Source organism: Lolium perenne, chromosome 5 (genome assembly GCF_019359855.2).
Source record: "Lolium perenne isolate Kyuss_39 chromosome 5, Kyuss_2.0, whole genome shotgun sequence".
NCBI lineage: Eukaryota > Viridiplantae > Streptophyta > Magnoliopsida > Poales > Poaceae > Lolium > Lolium perenne.
The window spans coordinates 152,450,838-152,465,205 of NC_067248.2; the positions used below are offsets into that span (position 1 = coordinate 152,450,838).

General features: G+C 43.3%; 2 protein-coding genes across 2 annotated transcripts; both read left to right on the forward strand.

The window, feature by feature from the left end:
- Positions 1-2,547: 2,547 nt before the first annotated feature.
- Positions 2,548-3,884, forward strand: LOC127303668 (uncharacterized). The gene is made up of 2 exons (XM_051334376.1): positions 2,548-3,029; positions 3,461-3,884. The coding sequence occupies exons 1-2, from the start codon at positions 2,548-2,550 to the stop codon at positions 3,882-3,884; spliced, it is 906 nt and encodes a 301-aa protein (XP_051190336.1).
- A 758-nt stretch (positions 3,885-4,642) lies between these two features.
- On the forward strand, positions 4,643-10,456 carry LOC127300269 (aspartate--tRNA ligase 2, cytoplasmic). Its single transcript, XM_051330370.2, has 10 exons — positions 4,643-5,239; positions 5,324-5,434; positions 5,585-5,698; positions 6,269-6,559; positions 6,640-6,750; positions 6,835-6,888; positions 7,858-7,937; positions 8,015-8,130; positions 9,579-9,693; positions 10,066-10,456. Exons 1-10 carry the CDS (start codon positions 4,718-4,720, stop codon positions 10,190-10,192), a joined length of 1,641 nt encoding a protein of 546 aa, XP_051186330.1. The 5' UTR covers positions 4,643-4,717; the 3' UTR covers positions 10,193-10,456.
- The last annotated feature ends 3,912 nt before the right edge of the window (positions 10,457-14,368 follow it).

The window sequence follows — 14,368 nt, forward strand, 5'->3', positions numbered from 1 at the left end:
CCTGGTAACAGAACAACGAGCCCCACTTTTTTGTTTTGGGCCGGCCCGCTAACTTATTGGGCTAGCCCAATTGCTTTATGGTGGACCTCACTTACTAACTGGGCCGGCCCCACAACAAGAAAGTGGGACCCACAGGCTTATTGGGCCGGCCCAGTAACTGATTGGGCCAGCCCACTTGCTCTATGGTGGACCCCACTTACTAAATGGGCCGGCTCGATAACAGGAAAGTGGGACCCACTACCTATTGGGCTGGCCCGCTAACTTATTGGGCCACCCCACTTGCCTTATGGTGGTCCCCACTTACTAAATGGGCCGGCCCGATTACAGAAAGTGGGACCCACAAACTTATTGGGCCGGCCCACTAACTTATTGGGCCAGCCCACTTGCTTTATGGTGGACCCCACATACTAAATGGGCTGGCCTAATTACAGGAAAGTGGGCCCCACAGGCTTAGTGGGTCGGCCCACTAACTTATTGGGCCAGCCCATTTGCTTTATTGTGGACCCCACTTTCTAAATGGGCCGGCCCGATTACAGGAAAGTGGGCCCCACATGCTTAGTGGGTCGGCCCAGTTAAGTTTTGACCAGTCAACCTTAGAGGTTAGGCCCGACCCACGTACCAAATAGACCAGCCCAGTTATATAGTTGACCGGTCAAACTAAGTCAGCTGGCTCGGCCCGCAAACTAAATGGGTTGGCCCGCTTAAGGCGTGGCATGCCTTGTGTGGGCCTACCATCTACCAGGTTTCAGCCGGTTAACGGCGTTAACTGACAATTAACGATGTCTGCCACGTGTCAGTTTGCATGACGTCAACAGCCAACGGCCTCCCGAAACCACTTCTGCAACGGTCCGATTTTCCGTAGTGGAAGGACGCCCAAACGCGACGAACCGAAAAAAAACGTCGTAGGACTTTGCCTGACGCACTTTGGACAACAGAACCCAAATCGTCGGGTTAGACCCATAGGTGACGAAAAATGGGCCTTAGTTGACGAAAATTGGACGTTGTGTATCAGAACTTTTCTTGTAGTGTGTTTTGGTGTTTCGTTGTTTCTGCGGTGCTCTCCTCAAGGAAACCATGGGGGTCGTATATATAGGGGTTTTTAGGTCAAATGAAGTCGGTGGGCGAAAGAATCAGGTCAATCGGAGGGCCGAGGCTCGAAGGTCATGGGTGGCGCACACACCCTTACTAGGCGCACCACCTGCCCCCTTTTGGGCCTCAAGGCCCCTTCTCATGAGATCCAAGTGCTCCAGATATTTCTTTTGGTGAAGTATTGGCATCCCTGGAGTCCTAGCTCAAGTTGACTCTGTTTAGGTCCCCGAAAGAAAAAAATACAACAAAACATAGATAAACAAAGGATCTACTAATGTTCAACAAGAATTTTCTTTGAGATTTTTGTAAATTTATGGTGAACCGTAAAAAATCAAATATTAAGCAACAAAGCATAGGATACTATTAGTCCATAAGCAAAAGTACCAAATAAACCTAAATGGAAAACTTAGCACTTTTTGAAAAACAAACAAAACAAAAACTTGATGTCGATGTATATAAAATAATTTGATGTATGGAATTATGTATTACCAATTTTTTTTTTTGAATGATCATGGGACTTCGCAGAGGCATATAAGTGCTCTTCAAGTGTGAAATTTCCACATAAATCATGTACAAAAAGAAATAAATGCGCCTTATTGTATTTATATTTTTTAGTAGAGACATAAAAAGAGAGAAACGACATCTCAATTATGGCTGGCCATTGCAACAACCTGGCAAAATACGGTGTGCAATATCATGATCAAACCGGGATATGATTCACATTGATAGCAATATCGATCATTTATAGGGCAGATGTATATATTGAGAAAGAGATATTATTCATTGATAGAGATGAATAGAATAATACATGTATGGGTCAGCCAAATTGTCACATGCATGACAAAATTTTGTGTGCTCTGGCGCTAAACCCATTATTGCACTCCAATAGGGGTTATGGGCATTGTTTTGCATTATCTAATGAACAACTATGATGTCAGCCGAATTATTGTGCATGTTCATGAAAAAACCATATGTGTGGAGTATATTGCACACATATTGATATACTTTCGCTAGATTAAATCTAAACCTACATCCATAATGGTAAACCATTAATGTAGAGGTTAATCCTACTTATGAATGGAAATTGGACTCCCACACTAATTAGAAAGACACTTCTATGTACTATTATAATAGGCACCATCATCATAATTAAAAAGAATTAGACACCGTACCAATTGATTTATTTTTATAGTTGTCGGTGCTAAATAATCCAATTAATGGCATATGATTGATATTTACTAGATATGCAATCATAAATTTTGATAATATTCAATTCACTATCGTATATCTATTATATCACTAGCAATTAAGATAGTCGAATTGGTCAATTTACCGGGACGAATAGATCGGTGGCCATAGTATAAATACACACGCCATAGGTCTCATCCTCTCACTACAAATCCTTTGTGTAGTTCATACTTCTCATTGTTCTATAGGACCATTTTTCTATTGTTCACCATGAAACCATTAGTCAACCAGGAGTGGACCTTTTCCGAGGTAAAGGAGGCAAGGTCAATCATCGCCAGGCTCAACAACAATTACCACATCCATGATGAAGCCGAGAACAACAAGAACAAGAAGCAAGATATTGTGGTTGAACTCCACACATGGTTTCCTTGGAAGACTGTACAAGAGGTATCAGACTTGTATGATGTTCTTGTTGCGGAGATGTTGTGTGAGGAGAATGGGTATGGTGGTGCTAATGGAATACAAGGCAATATTTCTAGCATGGATAGCCTTGTGAATAGTAACTTTGGGGTACTAGAAGAGAAGGCGGACAACATATACGGTGATGGTTATTATGGGTTTGGGTGTCCACCAGATGGTATGAAAGTCATGGAGACAAGGAAGGAGGTGCCGATGGGTGAGGAGGACAAGGTCGACATAGTGAAGAACAAGATGCCCATTCATCAACAGGTGGCTACACCATATTCTACAAGGTTTTGGACGGTAGAGGAACACAAGTAATTTATACGCCACCCTTCTTTGTTTTCACGACAATAATATTTTTTGTTTAGTTTCACTTTCTTTCATAGAGATTGCAAGTGTATTTTAATTGGAATGTTATTGATTTTCACGAGAATGATTATAGTTGATATTTAAAAATAGATAGAGAATACTTGAAAACTAAAGTTGATAACGATGCGTGATAATATCTAAAAACAAAAATTCTAATTATTTCTAGTTCTCAAACATTATATTTACTAGATTCAAGTTCTTTCTAGATATAACATAATTCAATAACTTCCATACATGTCTTGAAACCATGTCTCTCAAATATGCTAGTTGCCTCAACTACCGAAGAACTAAACAATAGCTCTTTCAATACATAGTCAAACTAACTATTTTATCTTCAACCTGGTTGCTCTAGGCTCTTCCTCCACGGTCTGCGCGTGTATGGTAATGAGCGTGGAAGGTGGAAGAAAATATCCAAATACTTCGTCACCACCAGGACTGCAGTCCAGGTTTCAAGCCACGCACAAAAGTACTTCAAGAGGCTAGAGAGGAAAGGGAAGCAAAGCCTGCGCCATAGCATCAATGATGTGGAGCTGGACGAAGCCGACCTGAAGGCAATGGGTATTAGCTTTCCCATAGAGAATGCAATTTCTTCTGCTGATGAAAACATCCACAACTCAAGCTCTCAGTTGCAAACTCCATCAATCCCGTTTGCTGCTCATCCTGAGTTGCCTTACCCAGAGAAAGCAATGCAGATGCCGGCTTGGAGTGACAAGAATGTGATGGTTCCGGTGGCAACACCGGTGGCAGGTCCATCGTGCTTTTTCTCCTACCAGTGAACAGGGATAAAGTTCTTTCCGCAAAAGCAGCAGATTGAGATTGTGTACCAGATGGTACAATTTTACTTTCATCTAAAACTCTATAATTTGTAATAACCTCAGCAACCAAATCCTGGTTGGAAACTGGGGAAAACTCGTGAGCAACCTTGTTCAAGTCGATATGGATTAGTTCGTGTGTGTGTGTTTGTTTGTACCCGGAGATTCAGTAATTTCGTTTATTACTATTTACTATGGTTCTATGAATATTACAATTTTTGTATCCGTTTGATCTTAACCTTAGCAACACAAGATCATATTTAGATTATAGAATTTGCTTTATGGTCTTTAACATTTGACACAATGGTTCCCTTATGTCTAAAAATCATGCATCGTTCTATATCGTTGAGTACATCGAGGATCCCCTCCGCCGACATCTTTATCCCTTCCACCGCCGCTCCCGGCATCTCTCTCCACCGCCGGCGATGGGGCCGAACCAGAGGTGGCGTTGGCGGATACCGGATGACTTGGTGGTGAACGGGCTTGGCAAGGACAAAGCGGGGGAGCCGTGCGGCAAGGATCCTTGCGCTGCCCGTGGGAGGCGTCTAGCGGACGAGACAGGACGTTTTACCCTGAAGCCCACCTTTTTTTTCCGGTCCGCATACTGCGTCGTTCAGGCCTTTTAAGCGGCCCGCCTGCATCCTGAGCCCCACGCTAAAACCCTATTGCGTTTGCGCCGCCCCCAAGGCATCTCCTCTCCAGAAAACCACCGTCTCGCCCGCAGTTCCCCAAATCCACCATTCCTAGTCCACTCTAGTCTCTCTCCCCCCACCCCGCAGCCACCAGCCACCGCCGCGATGTCGTCGGAGCCTCCACCCGCCTCCGCCACCGCCTCCACGGAGGAGCTCTCCGCCGACCTCTCCGCCGCCACAATCAGCAAGAAGCAGCTCAACAAGGAGGCCCGCAAGGCCGCCAAGGCCGCCAAGGCCGACAAGGCGGGGAAGGCCGACAAGCCCCAGGCGGAGGAGGCGGACCCCTTCGCCGCCAACTACGGCGACGTCCCCGTCGAGGAGATCCAGTCCAAGGCCGTCTCCGGCCGGGCCTGGACCGACGTCGGCGACCTCGACGAGGCCGCCGCGGGCCGCTCCGTGCTCATCCGCGGATCCGCGCAGCTCTTCCGCCCCGTCAGCAAGAAGATGGCCTTCGTCGTCCTGCGCCAGTGCATGAGCACCGTGCAGTGCGTGCTCGTCGCCAGCGCCGACGCTGGGGTCAGCACGCAGATGGTGCGATTCGCCACATCCCTAAGCAAGGAGAGCATCGTTGACGTCGAGGGCGTCGTGTCCATCCCCAAGGAGCCACTCAAGGCCACAACACAGCAGGTAAAGCCATCTCGGCCAAATTCTCAAGTACATCTGTGGTTTCGTTGTGCTAATGAATTGTTTGTGTCCTCGTTTTACTGGCAGGTGGAGATTCAGGTAAGGAAGGTCTACTGCATCAACAGGGCCATCCCCACACTGCCTATCAACCTCGAGGATGCAGCCCGCAGTGAAGCAGAATTTGAGAAGGCTGAGCAGGTATGTCCCTCCCTTCGCTCCCCTTCTCTTTGCAGGAAGCACTCAACTATTATTGTTTCCCAGCAGTTCATATGTCTTGTCTATGATTCTTAGTATGATCCTGCTGTTGTTTAAGGGAGGATTTGTGTACTCTTGTTGCCATGATTGCAGACTGGAGAGAAGCTCGTGCGTGTTCTCCAGGACACACGATTGAACTATCGATCTATCGACCTGCGCACACCCGCCAATCAAGCAATCTTCCGCATCCAATCCCAAGTTGAAAACGTCAGTATTTCTCCTTGTTTCTACTCACTGCTATCGTTCATGTCATAGGGTATTCTCTGCTCTACCAAGTAGCATCTTGTGTTATGGCTGGTGCCATCGATGTGCTTAGTTATATTGTTATGCAACATTGACCTTCAGTTTTTATCTGATTGCACCTTGCACAAAACTCGGCATTGACATGCAGTGCGTAGCATAATAGTGCTCTATCAAAACTATGCTTACGTTGGTCACATCCATGTGGTGTCTGATGCAGCTAGATTGTACTACTCCTTCTGTCTCACACGTTACAAGGTTCAACTTTGACCATCAATTAAACCAACAGAACATCAGCTATGTGCCATAAAAATTGTACCATTGAATTGTTCTTCAAAAAGAAGTTTCCAATGGTATAATTCTTTTATGACACACGACCCATGGTCAAACTGATGGTCAAAGTTCAATCACGGAAAACAAGGGTGCCATGTAAATGGGGACGGAGGGTGTAGCATGTATCTGTGATTATGTGCAGCATGTAATGTTTCTTTTCTTCTTCTGCTCCATGTATGTAACCATTGTTGGGCACCCTTGCAGAAATTCAGAGAATATTTGGCCTCGAAGGATTTCATTGGGATCCACAGTCCAAAGTTGATTTCAGGATCAAGTGAAGGTGGTGCAGCTGTATTCAAGCTTCAGTACAATGGCCAGCCTGCTTGTTTAGCACAATCTCCGCAGTTGTACAAGCAGATGGCTATCTGTGGTGGCTTCGGCCGTGTCTTTGAGGTTGGTCCTGTCTTTAGAGCTGAAAACTCTAACACTCACAGGCATCTATGTGAGTTTATGGGGTTGGATGCCGAGATGGAGATTAAAGAGCACTACTTTGAGGTTAGAAAGATTTTGGTGGAAAAATATCTGTAATTTATTCATGGAAGTTATGGTGACCAAGGACTTACTTTTGCACACAGGTTTGTGACATCATAGATGGCTTGTTTGTAGCAATATTCAAACACTTGAATGAAAATTGCAAGAGGGAACTTGAGACAATAAATAGGCAGTATCCATTTGAGCCGCTGAAGGTAAAACCTTAGTCTATATTGTTTTATGTTGTCATCTGTATGCTTTTCCAAAGCAACTGTTTCAGTTTCTGCTAATCTGTACAGTACCTAGAGAAAACATTGAAGCTAACATACGCGGAAGGGATTCAAATGCTGAAGGTATTAACTTATACTCTTGTGGTTATTTGATCATCGCAGTGATGTTCATTCATATGCTATATGTTTCTTTGGTATTATTATCACTGTGTGGATGTTGGTAGAACTTCTATATCCCCAGTATTTGGTTGCTTGATGGTTTGATTGAACCGTCCAATTTGACAATCTGTGGAACAAGAATTGTACTGTTGATTGCTGCTTGGAGGATTTTATGGTCTTCAGATTACGAAGAACCCTAAGAATTTATATTGCGAAGTTTTGCTTGTTTTCTACCAGTTTTAAGGTGTTCATCAACAAGTTTTTTTAGTAAATATTACTTACAGCTTGACAATTATTATAATGTTTCGTTTGCTGGATTTTGTACCCAATGAATTTTTTGGTGGTTATTGGAAAATTATTGTTTCATTCAGAATCTGAACTCTCCGGAGTAAATCCATTGCGTTGACGGTCAATTTTTGACACTGCAATGTCTTGAGGAATAATTTTTATTCCAGTAGTTTGTTAAATCATGTCTAGGTTTATGCTTTCAGAAAATGAATGGTTTATTGTACTCTCGAGATTAACATATAACCTGTTGGTCGAGAACTAACTATTTGAGTTTAGAGACATCGTTGTTACTAGTTTTTATTGTTCAGCATCAAAACAAGACTTATCGGTGGTTAGCAGCTGAATCTGATACTATGAGAGTATTGTTTTTCGAAACTCAAGATCCAAATTTGTTATTGACAGTCACTTTGGAAGTGGAAAAAGTGTACCCTGATAATGATTATTTGAACAAGTCTGTCACATAAACCTATTGCGTGCGAGTAAACCAGTTTCTGTTTAATTAGTTTCAGTGTGTAGCTACCTAAACCTTGTTTTGTTTCTTTGTTACATTGGAATAAAACTAGTATGAAAAATTTAAGGTATCTGAAAAACTAAGTTATGAGTTTCTGGGGTAAAAGTTAAACATATGACTTGTTTGTTTACCAGGAAGCTGGAACTGAAATTGATCCTATGGGTGACCTCAACACAGAATCTGAGAAAAAACTTGGCCGCCTTGTTAAGGAGAAGTATGTGGATTCTACTTCACTTGCATAATTATATCCCTTTTCAAATTTCAGAAACTTATCTTTTCTATTATTTCTAGGTATGGCACAGAATTTTTCATTCTCTATCGGTATCCTTTGGCTGTGCGCCCTTTCTACACCATGCCTTGCTATGATGACCCTGCTTACAGCAACTCGTTCGATGTCTTCATTCGAGGTGTGTATTAAGTTATTCCAGTCATTAAAACACTGGCCTTGGCTTGTGATTCCACTTGCACGGGCACAGCTTTCATGTTATTTTTATACATTTAAAGACCTATCTTTCTTTGATTTCTAGTTGTCGTAAAATCACAAGATGTGTTTTGTTCTATATACCCCCTCTGATCCATATTAGTTCTGGCTGATTTAGCTCGACAAGTCTACAACTAATATGGATCGGAGGGAGTAGATGTTTTCATTCTATTTTTAATTTTATTACTGACCATGAAGGTGCATTTTCTTCCTAATCAGTGTTACTGTTTTCTGTCTCTAGCGAAGTTCACTGAGATGAAAACAACCATTGAAAGCGTAACCATTTTTCTTTGAAATGTTAGAAAAAAGATGCCATTGCTTCAGAAGTATAGTGATGCCACCTCTTTTTTAGTAAACTAAATCATGTGATCATGTTAAATTATTGTACTGTCAGTGTTGAACAAATAAAACTACAAATGCTCAAAATAAAATCAGTTTACTATCAATTTCAAGTAGAAAATACATAATAATTAAATGTCATAAAAACTGAGTTCGAAATTAAGTTTCCTTTTTGCACTGTTCACTGTTCAGTTTCTTGCAGCGTCATTTTTCAATTGAGTTTACTCTTTACCCCTTTGTTCCTCCACAAGTGCATTCTGGGACCTTGCAAAACATCCAAGACACATCTGGCAAACACCATATTACCACACTCATTAGGTCATTTGCTCTTGTTTGGAGGACGCCTGGTTGCTTGCCAGTATAGTCCACATAAATGACATTGGAAATAGCCAATGAGAATACATATTGAAAAGAAAACGGTTCAGCTAAATTTGTTAAATGGAAGGGGCTATCATGTATACATGCAGCAGAACTATCTGACTGCTTCCTGTATGGTATAGAATATGTATCACTGTTTTCTTGTACATATAGTTTGAGGTTTGGAGCTCTAGGAGATGGCCAGATGGCATGGCATGGAAGGGATTAGGATCTTGAGAGAATATATAGACATCTGGGATGAGAGAACTTTTTTTTGGGAGAGAAAACACTAACCATCACTCTTTGCTTGAGTAAAACATGTTCACCTCCTCTATGTATGTGTTGAAACTAGGTTAGCATGAGTTATAGAGTCTCCACTGAATCCTGATCAGTTCGTAATCCAGGACGTAGACCGAAGGCTATCGCTAACAGCGTCCTAGACTCTTATGGTTCTGTGGCTTGTTTCCTATGTCCATCATTATTTCAGTACTGAAGAATGAAGATACATACTGGTGTACTAAAGAAAATTTTATTCATATGCATCATACTAATAAGTACCTTAAGATGCTTATTCTTTTGGATCTTGCATATTATACTGTCTGGTACAGTCGAGGATATTGGCAGAAATGTGTGATTATTTTAGATCTGGTATTGAACCATTTTTTTCTGATATGACAGGCGAGGAAATTATTTCTGGAGCCCAAAGAGTGCACACGCCTGAGTTGCTGAGGAAACGTGCAATTGAGTGTGGAATTGATGCGAATACTATATCATCGTACATTGAATCTTTCAGGTTTGTTCTGCACCCATCGTATGACTGCAATCTTAGTGTTGCAGTATCTAGTACTCCCTCCGTCGCCTTGGATGTGCCCATGTTTTGCGTGTCCAAACTTTGACCACTAATTTAACCATTTAAACATTTGTCGATTGTTGTAAAAATTGTACCATTAGAAACTTCATCCAAATACAAATTCAATTGACACGCATAACATATAATTTATATTTGGTTGACCAAATCAATGGTCAAACTTAAATCTTGGAAACGTGTGCGCCAACTAAATAGGGACAGAGGGAGTATAACATTTATTGTAATGACCTATTTGAGTGCTAATACATACTTTTTCTTCACCTTGGTACTCAAATCTACCTATGCTGGAAATTACAGTTATGGTGCCCCTCCTCATGGTGGTTTTGGAGTCGGGTTGGAGAGAGTGGTGATGCTTTTCTGCGCCCTCAACAACATCAGGAAGACATCGCTCTTCCCTCGCGACCCGCAGAGACTCACGCCATAAGTTTCTTTTCCGGGACAGACAGCTTGCGCCCAATGCTTTCACCATGTTTGCCAACCTGCTAGTCAAGTACCAAATCAACCTACGCTGGCGTTGACATAATGACACTACCAAATGAGTAGGACATTCGATGTGTTTTGGAGCTTGTGGCTGTTTTGGAGCTTGTGGCATATTCACGAAGTTTCTATGTTACAAACTGTGGATACAACTTATTCTTATTGTCAGTTTGCACAAGGTTATCGCATTTTTTGTGATGTTTGTTTTTTCTGTTTGCTTTTTATGTGCTGTTTGGTCGAGCTGGACTGTAGATCTGGAGCAAAGTTATTTTGGTTTTGTTACGATGAAAATCATGGAATGATTAATCGACATCTGTTTGTTGTTTTCTCGTGGCCAAAAGATATACGGTTCGAGTCCTGAACTTGACAATGTGCATTCCTTCCTAAGTTTCCATATGTCACCGTGGAGGCTGACAACATGATGTTGACTCCTACGACTAAGAGGATGGGTAGGGGTATGAAGATTTATATTTGTTCAAGTTTTATTTTCCAAAAGTCCTTGAAGTCAAGTTTTATTTCTCAGAAGTCACTCATAGTTTTTGCTAAGTTGAAAGAAAGTTTAACAAAAATGGATTTATGCTTGGTTCACAAATGTCGCTCAGACGTAGAAAAGATGGATATGCGTGGATAGCTTCATGGACAAAACCTCAAATAGGTCCGGGTGTTGGGTCTTGCCCTCTATCCATTCTCGAAAGAGGCTTTCATCATGCTTTATAAGTAATGCTGTAAGGGTACATTGCTCCTACGTGTGGTTTTGGTAATTAATGACAACCCCTATGGACTAATGTTTTTATTGAATTTATATGAAGGAGTATTCCATAGGTACTACTTGTATTCCATGTGTTGGATTCAAGTATGGATGCCATGAAGATAAAGATACACCTTGTGTATTGGCATCAAGATCATCGATCAAGATAGTATAATAGAGCATGAGAAGATACACGGTTGACCAATACAAAGAGTGAAGAATAGATTCAAGATTGATCAACACATGAAGCATGAAGAATGTGCCACGAGAAGTCATGTGGTATGGTAAGCCGTGTCAATCATGCTTTATGAACTAACCCCTCATATATGTTTCCTTGCGTTGTCTATGTGGGTTAGGTATCTTTCCATGGGCATGCATAAAAGTGAGATCTCATATAGCCCATGATAGGATGACGTCAAGTGGTGATCGTCATCAAGGTTGAGTTGGACAAGTTCAAGTTGAGCATCTCGAGAGGATCATATGCTTGAAGCTTGCCGTCCATTTGATGATAATGGACATGTGAAGATGTACAATAATGGAGCTTTCCCATCATAGTGTATGGGGGAGCGTTTGTGAGTCTTCACGAAGTAACGATGATCAAGTAAGGCATTCCGGCTTGAGTGGAGCTTGAAGAGCTATCATCAAGATCAAGCGGGATGCGCAAGGCAAAGGTATGGCCTTGCTAGGTTTTCCTTTTACCGGTCTCAAGGTGGTTGTTGGGAGACCGGATTATATGATAGATAGCCGCACTATCAAGAGGGGCTTTCGGTTGGGTAACTTGATCACATCGTCTTAGGGAGCTCAACCCTTTGCATGCTTTGCATTCCATAAATCTTGTTGTTTCTTGGTGTTTCTCTGTGTGAGGTTCTTGAGCTTGTTGCTAGCTTTACAACAAGCCCAAGTTCATCGAAAACGGAATCCATATGCATCTTCTATTGCGTTTTCGAGCTTGGAGGTTTTACCGGTGTTTCTTTTATAGATAAGTCAAAGCATTCATCTTATGGTTTTTACTCCGTGGGTGGACAATGATGTTTCTATGCATAAAGTTGTAGGGCTTGTTGTCCTGATTCCAACAAGCCCAAGATCATCGGAATCAGAGTCCGGACGCAAAAGTTATCATGGTTTTTGTAAAACATGTTTTCATGATTGGCCCGGTGCCTCACCCGGCGTGACCGGCCGTCCCACCGGATGGCCCGGTTTCAACCGGCCCCTGGACTGGTGCCAACCGGGACATGTACTGTAAGTCCCAGATCCGCCCCGGTCAGGGCCCGGCCTCAGGTCTGGTTTGGACTAGGCGGCCCGGTCTATGGCCCGGTCGGACCGGCTCTCACGCCAGGCGTCCCGGTGCCTGGCCCGATCGACCAGCCCTCACGCCAGGTGGCCCGGTCTGTGGCCCGGTCGACCAGCTCCCACGCCAGGCGTCCCGGTCCCTGGCCCGGTTGACGAGGCTGCTGACCAGGCTGCACGAAAAACTTCATGATCTGCCCCAAACGGTCATATTTCGTTTGGCTATAAAAGGGGCTTCTTCCCCAACAGTTTTCTAGGGTTCTTGAGCACGTTTTTGACCACCATTGTTGAACCTCTTGAGCTTGCTTCCTCTTCCTTCCTTCCCATGATTCTTGATCATTCTTGAGGGATCTAAGAGAGGAGATCTAGATCTACAACCTCCACCAATCCATTTCTCCTCCAAGTGAGGGGAACTCTTGGGATCTAGATCTTGGAGTCATTTGTTGATTTCCTCCATTGTTCTTCCTCTCTAATCTCATCCTAGCATTTGTTGCTTGGGTGGGATTTGAGTGTGAAGGATTTGAACACTGATACGTCTCCAACGTATCGATAATTTCTTATGTTCCATGCTACTTTTATGATGATACTCACATGTTTTATACATACTTTATGTCATATTTATGCATTTTCCGGCACTAACCTATTAACGATATGGCGAAGAGCCGATTCTTTGTTCTGTTTTTGGTTTCAGAAATCCTAGTAAGGAAATATTCTCGGAATTGGACGAAATCAACGCCTGTGGGCATATTTTCACACGAAGCTTCCGGAAGACCGAAGGAGTCACGAAGTGGGGCCACGGGCGCCGCCACGAGGGCGGCGCGGCCTCTGAGGGCCGCGCGGCCCTGCTGTGTGGGCCCCCCGTGAAGCCTCTTGACCTGCCCTTCCGCCTACTTAAAGCCTTCGTCGCGAAACCCCCAGTACCGAGAGCCACGATACAGAAAACCTTCCAGAGACGCCGCCGCCGCCAATCCCATCTCGGGGGATTCAGGAGATCGCCTCCGGCACCCTGCCGGAGAGGGGAATCATCTCCCGGAGGACTCTTCACCGCCATGGTCGCCTCCGGAGTGATGAGTGAGTAGTTCACCCCTGGACTATGGGTCCATAGCAGTAGCTAGATGGTCGTCTTCTCCTAATTGTGCTATCATTGTTGGATCTTGTGAGCTGCCTAACATGATCAAGATCATCTATCTGTAATGCTATATGTTGTGTTTGTTGGGATCCGATGAATAGAGAATACTATGCTATGTTGATTATCAATATATTATCTATGTGTTGTTTATGATCTTGCATGCTCTCCGTTGCTAGTAGAGGCTCTGGCCAAGTTGATACTTGTAACTCCAAGAGGGAGTATTTATGCTCGATAGTGGGTTCATGTCTCCATTAAATCTGGGGGAGTGACAACAACCCCTAAGGTTGTGGATGTGCTGTTGCCACTAGGGATAAAACATCAATGCTATGTCTAAGGATATATTCGTTGATTACATTACGCACCATACTTAATGCAATTGTTTGTTGTTTGCAACTTAATACTGGAGGGGGTTCGGATGATAACCTGAAGGTGGACTTTTTAGGCATAGATGCATGCTGGATAGCGGTCTACGTACTTTGTCGTAATGCCCAATTAAATCTCACAATATTCATCATAACATGTATGTGCATGGTCATGCCCTCTTTATTTGTCAATTGCCCAACTGTAATTTGTTCACCCAACATGCTATTTATTTTATGGGAGAGACACCTCTAGTGAACTGTCGACCCCGGTCCATTCTTTTAATCGAATACAATCTACTGCAATACTTGTTCTACTGTTTTCTGCAAACAATCATCATCCACACTATACATCTAATTCTTTGTTACAGCAAGCCGGTGAGATTTACAACCTCACTGTCACGTTGGGGCAAAGTAATTTGGTTGTGTTGTGCAGGTTCCACGTTGGCGCCGTAATCCCTGGTGTTGCGCCGCACTACACTCCGCCGCCATCAACCTTCAACGTGCTTCTTGGCTCCTACTGGTTCGATAAACCTTGGTTTCTTACTGAGGGAAAACTTGCCGCTGTACGCATCACACCTTCCTCTTGGGGTTCCCAAC